This window comes from Chironomus tepperi, unplaced genomic scaffold (assembly GCF_022539635.2).
Source record: "Chironomus tepperi strain 1889 unplaced genomic scaffold, CSIRO-AGI_Ctep_v1 contig_335, whole genome shotgun sequence".
Classification (NCBI taxonomy): Eukaryota; Metazoa; Arthropoda; class Insecta; order Diptera; family Chironomidae; genus Chironomus; species Chironomus tepperi.
The window spans coordinates 1903497-1918266 of record NW_027226457.1 but is presented as its reverse complement, the minus strand read 5'-3'; the positions used below and the strand labels follow the sequence as shown (position 1 = coordinate 1918266).

Here is a 14770-nt window from a genome sequence, read left to right as displayed (position 1 = left end):
ATGCTCATGGTAATGAATAATTATTATCAAACATTATGCTCAATATATTGTGTTTGTATTATACTCAAACAAATGCATTATTGTCACAAAATCTATTGAATGATGTTGATGAAATTTTGAGAAGATTGAATGCATAATCATCACATGCATGTGCTATACAATAGAAATTCAATATATCTATCTATCTGCATTTATAAAGTAAAACATACAAAGTGATTGAAATGAAATTTAATGGGATTTAAAGTGTCTAGAAATGAAACAATGAATCATGCAAAGTACTTTCCTATTCATCTTCCGAAAATAAAGCTTGCAAATTAAAATTGAGTGTGAGCTTAAAATTTGGGTCAATTTTGTGGCTAAAGGAAGTTTCAATTTGTATTGCTGACACATTATTTAGTGTGTGGTTTTTGGAGAATCCAGTTGACCGAGCAAATATAGAAGATAAAAGAAAAAGCTTAGTTTTTTGGGTGATATTAAAGGTGCACATGTGGCTATGAGATGATCAAAGGAAGGTGTTTTGATAAAGTGATGAGTTTGATCAACTGAAGCTTGATTAATGCTGAAAACGAGGCTCAGATACCGATTATGAAAGTCTTCACAATTTCCTAAACTCAAAATATGTGAATATTGAGCAATTTGTGATGAATGTTTGAGCCTTTGCTGTCAACATACACTTCAGTAAATTAAATTCACAACTGGAAGTATTGAAAATATTGACGAAGCCACAAAAACATGTTCATAAAATATTTCTTTTGGTAAATTCAACAAAAAATATTGGGAGTCACTTGCATATGATGTGATGATTTTGAGGTTGAGGGGGTTCTGAAGACGATTGAGGTTCACGGTTTTTGGACAGATTCAATGAAATCCGGCTTCAAGTCGACATTGGCGGAGGATCAGACTATCATCCATTTATACGCTGTGCGCTTTCCGGGCAGTCTGAAATCTAGAACTTTCAACTCTTTCTAATACAAAATTGTGTAAAACCTCACAGATCCTTCCTTCCTCTTCCATTTCAACCTTGTCACAAATTTATGAACAACCACTCACCGACAAAGCCTTTACCAAAGAATGTTCGAGCATCAACAATCTTTTATTTACCAACAAAAACGTGTAGATCAAATAATTCAAGCTTTTGCATAAAATTTCCATCTCCTTTCCTCATCGAGACTTCATATTTATATTTTCATCATATTTTGTGTGTAAATTTGAAATAAAAATATTTTCTCATGCAAAAAATCATATGTATACATACCAAAAAAAAATTGCTCCCCTTCTCCATTACTATTTATAACAATTTGTACAAATATTAAATTTACATAATCATGATGATGACTCAAAAAAAAGTTTCATTTTGTGGAGAAAATACTGTTGAGGGATAAATAAATAGTTACAGAATCATCATCATCATCAGCTTTTGAGTATATGAATGAGATTGGAATTCGCTTAATTTTAATCTCTGTATGTCTTTTTATTGTTATTTTGTGCTCAGTTAAAAAAGTTTATTTAAAAATTAAATTTATTTGAAAACTCAATTAAATTAAAATAATAATGACAAAGCTTTTTATACTTTTGGTTCCATTTTTGCGTAAAATATATGTGTAGACTATGCATTCATTCATTTAAAAACGAATAAACTGATGTGAAATTTAATTATTAAATTGGAAAAAATGTGGGGAAACGTGTGGTGTACTACACTCCAGACGACACTCAGATCCACTAATTAATTTAGTATTATGATGAAATGATTATGCATTCTGAATAAAGCTCTAATGCTCTAATGCTAATGCATAAGTTCTAAGTTCCAATGTAGATTTAAAGAGATTCATCTTTAATTTTCAATAATATTCTTACTAATTTAGATGGAAAGCTTATAAATTTGATAAAAAAAAACTCGAATTTTGTATGGAAATAGATAACTTAAGTCAATTTAGAGCTCTTCTTAAATATGTCTAGCAACTGAATTGTGCTGATCAAGGGTTTTCCCAAACCCCCTTAGAAATGGCCTTGGTACGCTCGAATATTCTACGACCAATGTTCCAAAAGTCCAAAAATGTCAAATGAAGTTATCATTTTGTGGAATTGGTGACAAATCTAGCTTGATACCGACTTGACGACAGTTTAGTGTCGGATGCATTCGCTTGTGTCTTTCGGGACACTGAAAAATGTGTAAATTCAGCTCCTTTCAATTACTTAGTCAGAAATACCCAAAATGCACAATCACCACAAGAACCAGAAATTCCTCTTAATTTGCTCTTAATCTACGATCAAACAGTTTTCACTCTTTGAATTTTTTCCATGAAAATCAATCAACGTTTTTCCGAGTAGCTCAATATCTCCTTTTTACAAACTTTTACGTTTAATTGCTGAGACAACAAACTTATTTTTACAAACAATACCGAAATTTTACTAAAATATAAAGTTGTTTACAAACTTTTTTTCTATGCTTATTTTTGTTCTTTTTTGTCCCATCCCGAAAAAATTATCGATCATGAAAAACACAAAAAAAAAAATAATATTTTTGAATAAAAAAGCAAACAGTACGATGGATGACTTGTATGTAAGAGAGAAACCACCAAAGTTAGGGAAATCTTCATGTCGTAAGTTTCCTTTCTCCAAGTTTATCATTGTCTTGCGTCATTCATTTCCTGTATATATTTCTTTTTTTTATTCTCTTGGCATTCTTCTTTATTCTTAGTTTTTTTTGTGTGTGAATTTATTGCTTGCTGCTTTATATTATGTACAATATTTTAGTTTATTTTTGGTTGATAAATAGCCATTTTATTGTAGACGTTATTGTTTGATAAGTCATAAGCACATTTGATGAGAGATATGAGACTTTATTTGAATTCTTTTGAGTTCGAGTATAATAGATTTATATTCGAGCTCTGCTATTGAATAATGTGATGGGATGTATGTCAACTTAAACTATTTATCTATGGCTGAACTCTGCGGTGGTGGTACGGTATGGTATAGGCACACCAGTGATACGGCAACATTGTAACACCTGGTATGGAAAAAAGATACATCTGTACCGTACCAATCGCACACCAGTGGTGTTCCACAAGTGTACATATACCGTGCCTTACCGTATCACACCATACTATCACCTGAAAAATTCCTGATGCGTCTAGATCCTCAAAAAATTACAAATTAAGGATCAATCACATTAACTTCATAACAGACCATCCCTAAAGTATCAAAACCTTCTCTTATTTTGATACATCAAACTGCTCAACTTTTATTACAATCTAACAATATTTTTATGAGTTCAAGTACCTCATTGACATCTCCAAAGTGCTGAATAAATTCTCATAAAAAAAATTATCAAATGTATTACAATCAGCAAATGTGCTTATGCTGTTGAGAGCTGTTAAATTTAATGCTATGTATGTGTTTCTAAAAATATTCAGCCACGGTCATGCGTGGATCTAAAAAGAACAGAAAAAATATCAAAGTTAAAATGAAAAAATAAACTTTAATTCCAAAAAAAATTTATGCTTGCTTCTTCTACTATGAATTTTGTATGAAAATTTTTCTCTCTCCAATTCCTTTCCAATTTACCCAAAAAATTTACTTAACAATCTACAATATATCCGCATTCCCTTAATGCCGCAATCTGAAATATTATTTTCCATTCTTGAATAAATAAATGATTTTTTTCGAGTACATATCATAATTTTTAACAAATTGTTTGAATAAACAATTGTATATAATGTATCATATTAAGCACTCGTGTACAATGTCATCGATATTTTATCATATTTATGTGCGAGGGATGGACAATGATTGAAGATTAATGTAAATAGATATGAGTTAAGGGGCTTGGTTGAATGTCGCGTGGATAAGTTCTTTAGTCAAGTGGTGGAATTGAATTACAATTGGATTGTGGTAATTTGTAGCTATATGTCAATCACCAGTCAATTAGTAATCATTTGGGTCAAATTGTGATTAACTTTTTGATGCTATTTGATGAGCATTTGTATGAAAATTTGCCTAAGTTAACAAAATTTACGTACCTAAACTTCTGACCCAGACTTTAAAGGATCTAAAGAGTCTTTGAGTAATTCTTGGAGATCTAAAGCTAATGGCCAACCTGAGAGCCAACCAGTGGCAGATTTCATCGGCAACGATGTTGTACGGCATGGTATAGGTACACCACTGATACGGTACAATACTAAGTATAACAAAATCGTATATTTGGTAAACTTAGCCATACAAAGTGTACCATGGTATCGTTTCAGAGATGAACCCATACCGTGCCGTAACGTATCCTACTACCATCAGAGAAATGGGTTACTATATTTAGCTCTACAATGGCCTGACTCCAGCCTGATCCTTGATTTTTGTCCACTAGAGCTACAAGACGTGAAATTAAAGCTCATCATCATTCAGATACAATGAAAACATTCAACAGTATATCTGACCCTTGACTTAAAATACGAAATATAAACATTCATGAATAAAATTCTACAATATAATTTGAAAAGGAATTAATTTCAGTCTTATAATATGATACAAATCGCAAAACTCCTGAAAAATGTCACTAAAACTCATTAATTATTCAAAAAAAATTATTATTTTGAAAGCACATTAACCCATAAGAGCATAAAAAATCCAAATAATCACATATATCCTTTTTTACACATGCATAACTCACTTGTTTTCATTCCTAAAGTCACATTACATCACATTTTTTTGTACATATAAATGAAAAATTATGAAAAAATCCTGTAAAATATGGCAAAATTCCCTTAACATCCTTCTATTGTAAATGAATATGAATATGTATATATTTATGTCATTTTTGTAATATTTAAGTGCCTTAGCATCTCTCCTTACTTGTATATAAAACCTCTCTATTTTATTAACATTACACATTATTATTTATGCATTTATCTAAATTACATAAATTTTTATGACATCCTACCCATCATGTCTTCATTTATTTTACCGTTCTTCTCTCTCTTTTCTCTCTCTCCAAAATTTTCATTTTCATTATTTTCAGATAAATCAGTTTCATTCGAGAAGTCTGTATCATTTAGTGATGACATTCAAGGCGTACCGAAGGCTCACAGTCCACAACATATGGGTAAATCTTTATCATTAAAAATAACGTCAGTGTGATTTATGGATGGAGTGTAACATTTGTCTTATTTTCTTATGTATATTATTCATTATCCTTCCTATACTTATTTTTTATGTGGCTTGCTTCTTTACCACTTTAATCTTTCCTTATACTTTGCGAGAAGATTTTTTTTTATGAAAAAAAACTTTTTTTTGTGTTGAAAATTTTTCTCGATTTTATGAACGGATATTGGAAGTTTGGGATCAATTCATAGAAAATATCGTCTTACAAAAGATGTTCAAGCAGCTATGAAAGTTGCAGAGCAGAAAAAATTATTTTCCGGTTGTCAAACTTCATGAATTCTCAGAATAACACCTACACTATGGTGAATTGAATATTTTGAATGTGATGACTTGCTTTAAGGGTAGGATGAAGCTTTTCATTGAAGAAAATATGAATTGTCCTTCAATTTCAGTTGAATGGTAACTAAGCATAAGCATTCCAAGCTCTCAAGAACAGAGCAAACTGAGAGTAACGCTTGCTAGCATGCTTAACTTGTAAATTTAAGTTAGAGCTAGAATTATTGATGAATTAGCAAGTTCTGCTCATTACAAAACCAGTTCATGTCGAAGTTCGAGAACCAAATTCACTTAAAATTCAGAGAATTTCAATTGAATCTCAAAAAATACTTCAAATTTAAATAAAAATTACCCAATAGTTTTAATATTTTTCATCATAAATTCAGCAATCAGCCTGAAAATTGAGTAATTTATTGCACCAGTGAATAAGACAGAATAGAATAAATATGTCGAGAAAAATTAAAAATCTCGAACATTTATGTCCAATATAATTAAAAAAATTACTAATTTAATTTATGCATAAAATCAAAGGACTGGAAATCGCATAAGCGTGCTTAGTATTAAACTTTCGAAAATAAATTAATCTTAATTTGCTTATTGCTCAGTATTAGATTTATGTTATATCTGACAATCATGTCTCTTTAATTTCACGGACAATTTATTGCTAAAATTTGTACTTAATGGCATCGAATCTCGTTTTCTTTTGTCTTTCTATTTCATATAAACTTGACTTAGACATGCTTGAAAGAAACTCTTTCTTTTCAACTAAATATGAGACAAAAACTTAATCGCAAAACTTATTGTCAGTTTAACTTTAATTATATTTTATGAAACAAAAAAAGTTGTACAAAAGTCTCCGTCTTCTTATTCTTTAACTCCTTTAGTTCCTTACAATAAATTTTATGATTTTTTATTTCTAATTTATTTATTTATGAATAGTAAATTTTATTTATATAAAAAAATCAGAGAAACTTAAATAAAATTATGAACTCACAGAAATTAAAAACTTTTTATTGTGTTTTTACTTGTTTTTCTCACAAATTTGTTGTTATTCTTTACCTTATGTTTTATTTTGCTTCTTTTTTCTTTCCGAGGGAAAAATTCAGCTTCTAAATTATATTTTTCTGTTTATAATTTTGGTCTAGTGGATGTACTGTATATAAAGGCATAGACTACATCCATGAAAAATTAATGAATTAAATTTGTCGCTAGCTTGTGAACAAGGTTATATTATTCAAATTTGAAATCTTTTCAAAAATTGAAAAATTCATCAAAAATTAAAAATTAAAAAATTTGAGTTTTTGAAAAGTTTAAATTTTTGAAAAAATTCAAATTTGAAAATTCAAAATTTAAATTTTCAAAATTTTAAACTTGAATTTTCAAAAGTTTAAATTTGAATTTTCAAAATCTTAAATTTGAACTTTCAAACTTTTAAATTTGAATTTTCAACATTTTAAATTTTTTAAATTTCATTCAATTCCAATTTTTAAAATTTTAATGACTCAAAATTTTAAGTTCTGAAAATTCAAATTTTAAATTCTTTAAAAATGTTGAAAATTCAAAATTACCAAAATTGAATTTTCTAGAAATTTCAACAAAAATTTGAATTATAAAGAATCCAAAAATAATTAAATTGAATTATTTGTCAAGCCATACAAATTGAAATAATTCAAAATATCTAAATTTTCCATAGATATATCAAAATTAATTATATGTTTTTTCCAACTAATTACTCAAAATTGTAAAATTTTCCATGTGAATAACTCTAATGTAACACATAATAATTGGCAATAAGCTAATTTATTCAAAATGTTCACAAAGCTAGTGATAAAATTAATTTTTCCACAAAATGCTAATTCCTCATGCATGCATGCATTCATTCCATATTGTGTATACACCAAAAATGAGTGTGATATGCTAATTGGGTGGAATTGAGTTGCTAAATGCTCTCATATGCATTTTACTAATCTCACTAACTTATTCCTATAAATGACAGCCGACTCAAAACCACCTAAGCCCGCAATTAAATCGTCAACATTGCCAAGAACTTCATCGCAAGGTAATGAAACAAAATTTATTGCTCAAAAGTTTTCTTTTTTACTCACAATTTTCTCACAATTCGCTTAAATAAACATTAAACTTTAATTACATAATTATTTTTGGAAATATCTCAACAAAAAAAAACTATAATTTTAATGTTTAAAGCAGAACGCGACCGATTAAAACCGGCACCGCCCTTAAAGCAAAACTCGTTAACAAATCAATATCAGCATCTTACACTGGCACCGGAAGTCTATAATCATTTGAGAGGATTACAGAAGAAAACAAAAGATTTAAAATCAGAAGTTAAAACATTAAGACGCCTTGCACAATCGCAAGCTATTGCTGTACGTGAAGATATTAAGGATACATTTATGAGAATTCGGGCGACTTTATTGGCAACGAGTGGTAGTCATTTTGGACAAAATGATCAAGAGCGGGTGAGTTTTTGAGGATTTTGAACTTTTAAAGCTTCCTATACTGTCCACCCCATTTTAAAATTATTATCTTTTCCACTTCCTATCGATTTTTATGCAAAAACTTTTCCTCCTCTCATACAAAAATATAGACAAGAATTTCACGCGAAGAAGAAATCTACAAACAAGAAGTCATCAGATTAGAAAAAGATTTGGCGGATTTGGAAGGGTCAGTGGAGGTTTTACGAGGCGAGGTCATTAATAGACGAACAAGAGTAAACATGGCAGCTGTAGAGGACATGGCACTTGTATTGAGTCGTGCGAGGTAACATTAAGAAGACACTCAGAAAGTCTCATTTATTACATCAGTAACTTATTTTTATGATTATTACAGTAAAACCGTTGCCGAACTCAAAATGAGATTTCCAGGCTTACAATCAAATTTGCGCAATATTTTATCCACCGAAATGGATCGAGTGTGTCGTGAGGAAAAGTTCCTTAAAGAAGAACCCGATAGACTTGAGATTGCATTACGTCGCTGCAAAAAGTTAACAGGAACTCTAGTTACATTGAAACGGTGAGTTTTTTTTGTGAGAAGATTTATATTAAGCATTAAATGATTGATGATGTTTAGAGCTACGCTAAATTGTCTGTAATGAAGAAAGTTGGCGTCGAATTTCCAAACGATAATTGCTTACACACGCCACAAAATTAGTCTTCAAACTTAACTCAATTAATCTTCACAAAAAATTTTCTCATTAAATAATTGACTGTGGAAAAGTAACCAGGCACAATTAGTTCTTTTGTTTGGGGAATTGTGTAATTTTTGGATGTAGTAACAAGAAATGGATCAATAATCCCAAAAGATAGGCTTTGACCTGCTTTTATCGAGTAGATTTGAAGCGTACTCAACATAAAATTGGAAATTCTTAGCTTCTAGTCTTGCTCAGAGCTCGAAGTCAAGTCGAGTCGAATTCTAGTCGATCTTTGAGTTGACTTCGAGTCGACCATTGAGTTGACTTCGAGTCGACCATTGAGTTGACTTCGAGTCGACCATTGAGTTGACTTTAAGACGACCATTGAGAAGTCGAGATGAGTCAACTTGGTCAATGGGTCTATTGCCTAATCCTCAACATCCAAACTATTGCCTAATCCTCATTACCCCAAAACTAAACCCTCAATTCCATTACAGACTCGCGAGTGTCCAAGAGCAACGAACATGTGTAGAGACAACATTACCAGCAGAGGAATCGTCACCACGATCAGCATCCGAGACATCAAATAACACAAACAAGGTAGGTGACACCAAACTTCCAATTCCCATTTATATTTTTTTGCAAGAGAACTTTTTACCTCTTAATTTACTTAACACATTTAAAAAATGATTTTAAATTAATTAATAACAAATGAAACACAATCAATTAAATGAGTGACTTAAACTAAATGAAACGAATTATGTAATTTAATTTTTGTATATTATACTAGTAAAGGATATGCCGAGCGTAACACAAAAATATACGACAGTTATTAATTGAATTCGTGGCCATTTAAAGGAAAATTTAATTAATTTGATTTTTCAATTTTTATGCCTATACATTATTATGAACCCATTTCAATTCGAAAATAACAAACAAAAAATAAATAAAAAAAAATTTCATAAAATTTTACGTTCATTAATTTATAATTTTAATCAACATCAGAATTTATGGTCTAATTGATTTAACTTTAATTTTACCACTTCTCAATTTCATTATCATCCATAAAAATTTTTATTATTTCATCCACCTACAAAATTAATAATTAATAGCTTCCTTCATATGAAATAGAGATTTCCAATTAACAAAAAAATTTATAATTTTAGTTCCTTTCTTTCATGTAGAAATTAAAAATAATAAAAAATAGCACCAGCTGCGGTAATGATGAAAAATGGAAATTTCATGTCGAGGGAGAGAAAATTTCCGTCACGAAAGTTTTCCTTTTGTTTTTAAATTTAATTTCTATTCACTTACTGGCGTTTCTCTCGGTGTAATGGCAAATTTCAAAGTGAAAATTGAATTTTGAGCGGCATTACTTGGAAATTTATGATAGTTTCTTGACTAGCCAAGTTAAGTTAATTAGGATCGTGCATTCCCGTGCTGTCATGAGTTTGTGTAACAGCAGTAATAGATTTAACGGCCGCTCATACGTTTGATTCTATCAATTATTCTTAACTAGCAAAATACTATAGATGTATGTAGGTATGGGAAATTTGATCAAAAGTCAATCTCAAATTAGTCGGATTTAATTTGATAATTTGATGTCATTTCGTAGAAAAGACAGCATGCCTAGTTTTATGAGTAGAGCAAAGCATAAACCTGCAATATAACCGTACTTGATGAAATCCGGCTTCAAGCCAGAATCACGCCAACCTGAAGCCACATTTTTGACTGTTTCTACGCTGTGTACTTTTTGGTAATGATGATTGTGCTGAGTTTGCACAAATTATCCGTTTTGGTATCTAACTGACATTTTCTAAGAACCGTCCTACGCGATATTTCTTTTAGAGCTCCTTTTCATTTGTGGGTTCCATCCTACGGCGGTAAAACAAACTTGTTTGCCTACCCCCGCATTGACACATTCCGCTGTATTGGGCTTTCTAGTAGGAATTCGTGTTTATAAACTCCTCTCAAAATTCATTCCAATTACGAAATTCATTGAACTGCCAAAAAATAAAAGTTTCTAATTATTTTAAAGCTTCCACCTTTAAAGCAAAGTCTACAAAACATTAAACGATTCGAGAGAAATGCCGGAAAAACTTTTTTTATTTGTTAAGCTTCAATTCTTAATTAATCCCAAAATAATATCAAAAGCAAATTTCCATTCAAAAAAAAAGTTAATAAAGACTGCCTTCAAGCCTCTCTAAATCTCGTAATTTAGTTATCTAGCACAAGGTCTAATTATCTTCTAATTTATTGTATTTTTTAATTTATTACTTAAAAAAAATTAAGCACAAACTTAATAAAAAGCTTTTTAAAATGTCAATTTAAATTCCCTCTGAATTTTTATCCTCCCCCAATCAAACAACAACAACAACAAAAATTTTGATGAGAATTGCATACAATTGTCAATTCAAATGGAAGACAATTAGAGACGAGATACAAAAAAAATAAAAGCATTTAAATGCTGAACATCGTTGATGAGAATGAGATTTTTTTATAAACGCTGGCATTTGTTAACATTTGAAATGACAAGAAGAGATTGCAATTATCAAAAAACAAAAAAAAATCTATGCTGTGCCTTTTAATGAAGTGTAAACTTCTCTCTCTATCTCTCTTCTCTCTCTTCTATTATTTTGCTTAACAGTTCAACTGGCGATGGTCTGCAAATTTCAAAGAGGCGATACATGAGTAATTGCTTTAGAGAAAAAAAAATCAGTAGATGAATATATATGAAAAAAATCAGGATATACATGAAAAACAAATTTTTGTACCTCCTTTTTGATAAAAAAAAAGTTTTTTAATTGCCAAAAAAAAAAATCCTCGAATTTAAATGAAAATGAAAACTGATTTTGAAGTCCCTACACATATACACACAAGAATTGTTTTTAATCAAATTTAGCAATTTTCAAAAAGCAACAAAAAAAGTCATGTGTTGTTAGGTCTCGAGATCAAATTGATGAGAAAGAAAAAAACGTAATTTTTAATTAACTCTTTTGGATTTTTTTTCCTTCTTATTCTTTTTCGAATTCTTCTAATCTCTCTCCTTTTTATTGCTATTTTATTTTTATTGTGATAAATTTCAACACATTTTTTCTATGAAATTGAAGGATATGAGGTAGTTTTTGAGTCTGAGTGGATGCTAGACTTTTATGAGGATATTTTCTGAAGGAAATTTAGATTTTTGTTGATTATTATTTACTTACTTTGCTGGCCGTACAGATCAACTGTGATCCAAGACCTTCCTCTATCGCTGGCTTTCTTCTGCCAATTATCAATTTCTAGATTTAGACGATAAATTTATTAGAAAACATAGAGTTCTTAGTGACTCATACCCCCAACCCCCCAGCTACACCCCATGGGCTCCTAAATGATCACCTTATCTGGAGCAAGCAACCCATTGCAATTCTTTTGGTTGCATCTTCTACATATCCGTTAGCTTTCCGAGCGTTAAATCTCATTTATCTTTCCATGTAGGGAAATGCAGCCTTCATGATGCTCTTCATCATTCTGACATTATTCCATTAGTTCGGCTTATGTTGCTATATATTCATACAGATCAATTGTGATTCATGACTTTCATTTACTGTTGCTTACAACTAGCTCTATTGAAAGTTTTCAATATTCAGTTCAAAAATGTTTCAGCCAAAACAGTTTCGGAACAGTGTCGGCTTGGATTTTGTATGGAGAAGTTAGCTCTACTTCATATAAAATTCGAGTCGACTTCGAGCCTCCTTGAGATTCAAACTATGATTGAGCCAACTCCCTGAATGAGATTCAATCCACGCGCTCTTTAACCACCAACAAATTCAGATTGTCCGCATTTCACAAAATGCCTTAAGGGATTCTAAGAATAGAAAATTATATAATTTAAGGATGAATGCTGAGCTAATCCTAATGAATTTTCCAGAATTCCATCTTATTCAATTTCAAGTGAATTTATTAAGCTCCAAAAAAATTTATTCGCAACCTCAAAAATGCTAATTACTTTGTGTATTTTTTCTCAGCAAAAACAGAAACTAATCCTCGAGGAGATTGTCTGAGTCGTTTATAAAACACGTAGCCATAAGCATCGTTCATTACAAATTCCTCGTTATTGTTCGCACAAAATGTTTATATATAAACTAAAAAACATGAGACGTTGTTCATTAGATAATGAAACGATGGAAAAAATGTAGAAACTAGACTAACAAGAAGAACAGCATAAATCACATGAGAATTTTACAATTTTTCACAACAACTTCATTTAGTTGAAAGCTTAAAGGCATGTCAGCTTTAATGGGTACATTTACTCAGATTATATCCTTATGTAAAGTAAAAAAACTAGCAACAAGTAAGATGACTAGCTTATATCCTTTAATTTCACGACACAAAATAATAATTTATCTTCAAATCTTTATATGACTGATTTCTGGATCTGATTGGAAATGTCTATAAATGTTTTCTTTTTCCTTTACTATCTTTATTTCCAAAAACAATTTTAATTAATTAATTTATCTTTTCCAATTGTCACAATGTTTTTCCTTAATTTTTTTATTTATGGATCTGATTTTATTTTTGAAAGATTGAACAGAAAGTTTTTGAGATGTTTTTACTTCGAGTTTCTTTACCCCATTAAGTCCCTTGAAAAGCGCAGAATTAGAATTGAAGAAATTTTAATCAAAAAAGTTTAGAACAAAAAAAGTTTTGACTTGAATCTGCTGGTTTTAATGAGAGATTGTTTGAATAGAAATGATGATAAATATTTGACTTTAAGAGGGGTTTCCTTTAAAGTGATTCAAGGCTGTTGATGAAGATATGGACAACTTGTGACAATTCTCATCAGGACTGTAGTTGAGGTTTATTAGTTCGATGGGAATTGACCTTATCCGTTTCTCAAAGACGACAACCTCAATTTCCTTTGACTATACCCATGATTCTCGTTTAAAGCTTGAATACTTAAAACTGTCCACTTATTACGTAATCCCACTTCCATATCAGAGTTTCAACCAGCTTCCTCAATATTCCCTAAGAGCGTTACGTGAACGACCCCTTACGACAATCTCGTGATAACATAATAAATTATTGAGCAGCAGTGATTAAGTCAGCATTTTCAGACAGTTAGGAATATATTAAGGTGCTGAATATCGCATAGGATCTTAAATTCAGATAGAACACCGATCTATACAGCAGTTTCGCATTTAAATGATTAAAATTTCTTCTAATTCTGTTTAAAAAATTCGTCCAAATTTCCTCTGCAGCTACACTTATCCGATTCGTAATCCCAATTGCAACTAAATTTTAATTCAAAATTTCTTTTTTGATATTGCAGACATGAACAAAAAATTTTTTTAATTAACTTCACCTGTTTTTCTCTTTGTAATTTATTTTAATAATTATAAAATTGGTAAAATACGGCACATGCATTGGCAAATGAGCTCATTATTTTTACTCTTTAATGACACAAAGCATCTTTCCTTTTTGGGCACAAAAAAAGTTTTTTTTTTACTTCTTTCTCTACCCTCCCAATAATTTTTAATAATCCACAAATCCACATGAGAATTTTATACTTCACAAAAATGTAAGACAAAAGAAGCATTTCCTGTCCCCCTTTTTCATAATTTTTTAAATACATGAATGTGAGACTTTTTCATGTTTAATTCCTTTTTATAACAAAAATTCCACCTAATGTGTGATTGTGTGTATGTTTTTTGAAAATAAAATGTTTAATTATTCTCACAAGAACCAGCATTGCTATAGGAATTTATATTTGTAAAGAAAACTTTCCGGCAAGCACATTGAAATCATAATTGTGAAGCTTTTGTTGACGACGAATGCGGTGCTTTTGAATGAAAAGGAATTTATTCCACTAATGTGACTTCTATTGATAGTTGGATGAGAAGTATTCAGAGCAATTAGTCTAATTTATTAGTATTCAGGAAGTTTGAGCCAGATAAGATGACTTTTGTCAAATTTAGTAAAATAACGAACAAAAAATATTCAAACTTTGAAGCTAACTTCACTAAATTATTCAAAAATGACCGTTAAATACACTTTTTAAAAACACAAATCTACACTTTTGAGGTTAGGATAAAAGATACAAATTAATGGGGATACAATGACAACAAACAAAACAAGTTCTTGTGATAAAAAATTAACTTATTTATCCTGATTTCCCTAATTTTATTCCAAAAATTTATTTTCTCAAAATTT

General features: G+C 30.2%; 1 protein-coding gene across 17 annotated transcripts in view; it reads left to right on the top strand.

Moving 5' to 3' along the window:
- The window catches only part of LOC139093193 (myb-like protein P), a 143605-nt gene that overhangs the window by 120681 nt on the left and 8154 nt on the right, over positions 1-14770 (top strand). For 8 of the 17 annotated variants that reach the window (XM_070643813.1, XM_070643812.1, XM_070643825.1 and 5 more), the window contains 7 exons: positions 2535-2600; positions 5009-5092; positions 7424-7486; positions 7633-7907; positions 8036-8208; positions 8278-8460; positions 9076-9178. In XM_070643813.1, coding sequence (XP_070499914.1) covers positions 2535-2600; positions 5009-5092; positions 7424-7486; positions 7633-7907; positions 8036-8208; positions 8278-8460; positions 9076-9178 — 947 coding nt within the window. The remainder of the gene's footprint in view (positions 1-2534; positions 2601-5008; positions 5093-7423; positions 7487-7632; positions 7908-8035; positions 8209-8277; positions 8461-9075; positions 9179-14770) is intronic. The other 9 variants (XM_070643814.1, XM_070643816.1, XM_070643828.1 and 6 more) reach the window with 7 other exon arrangements.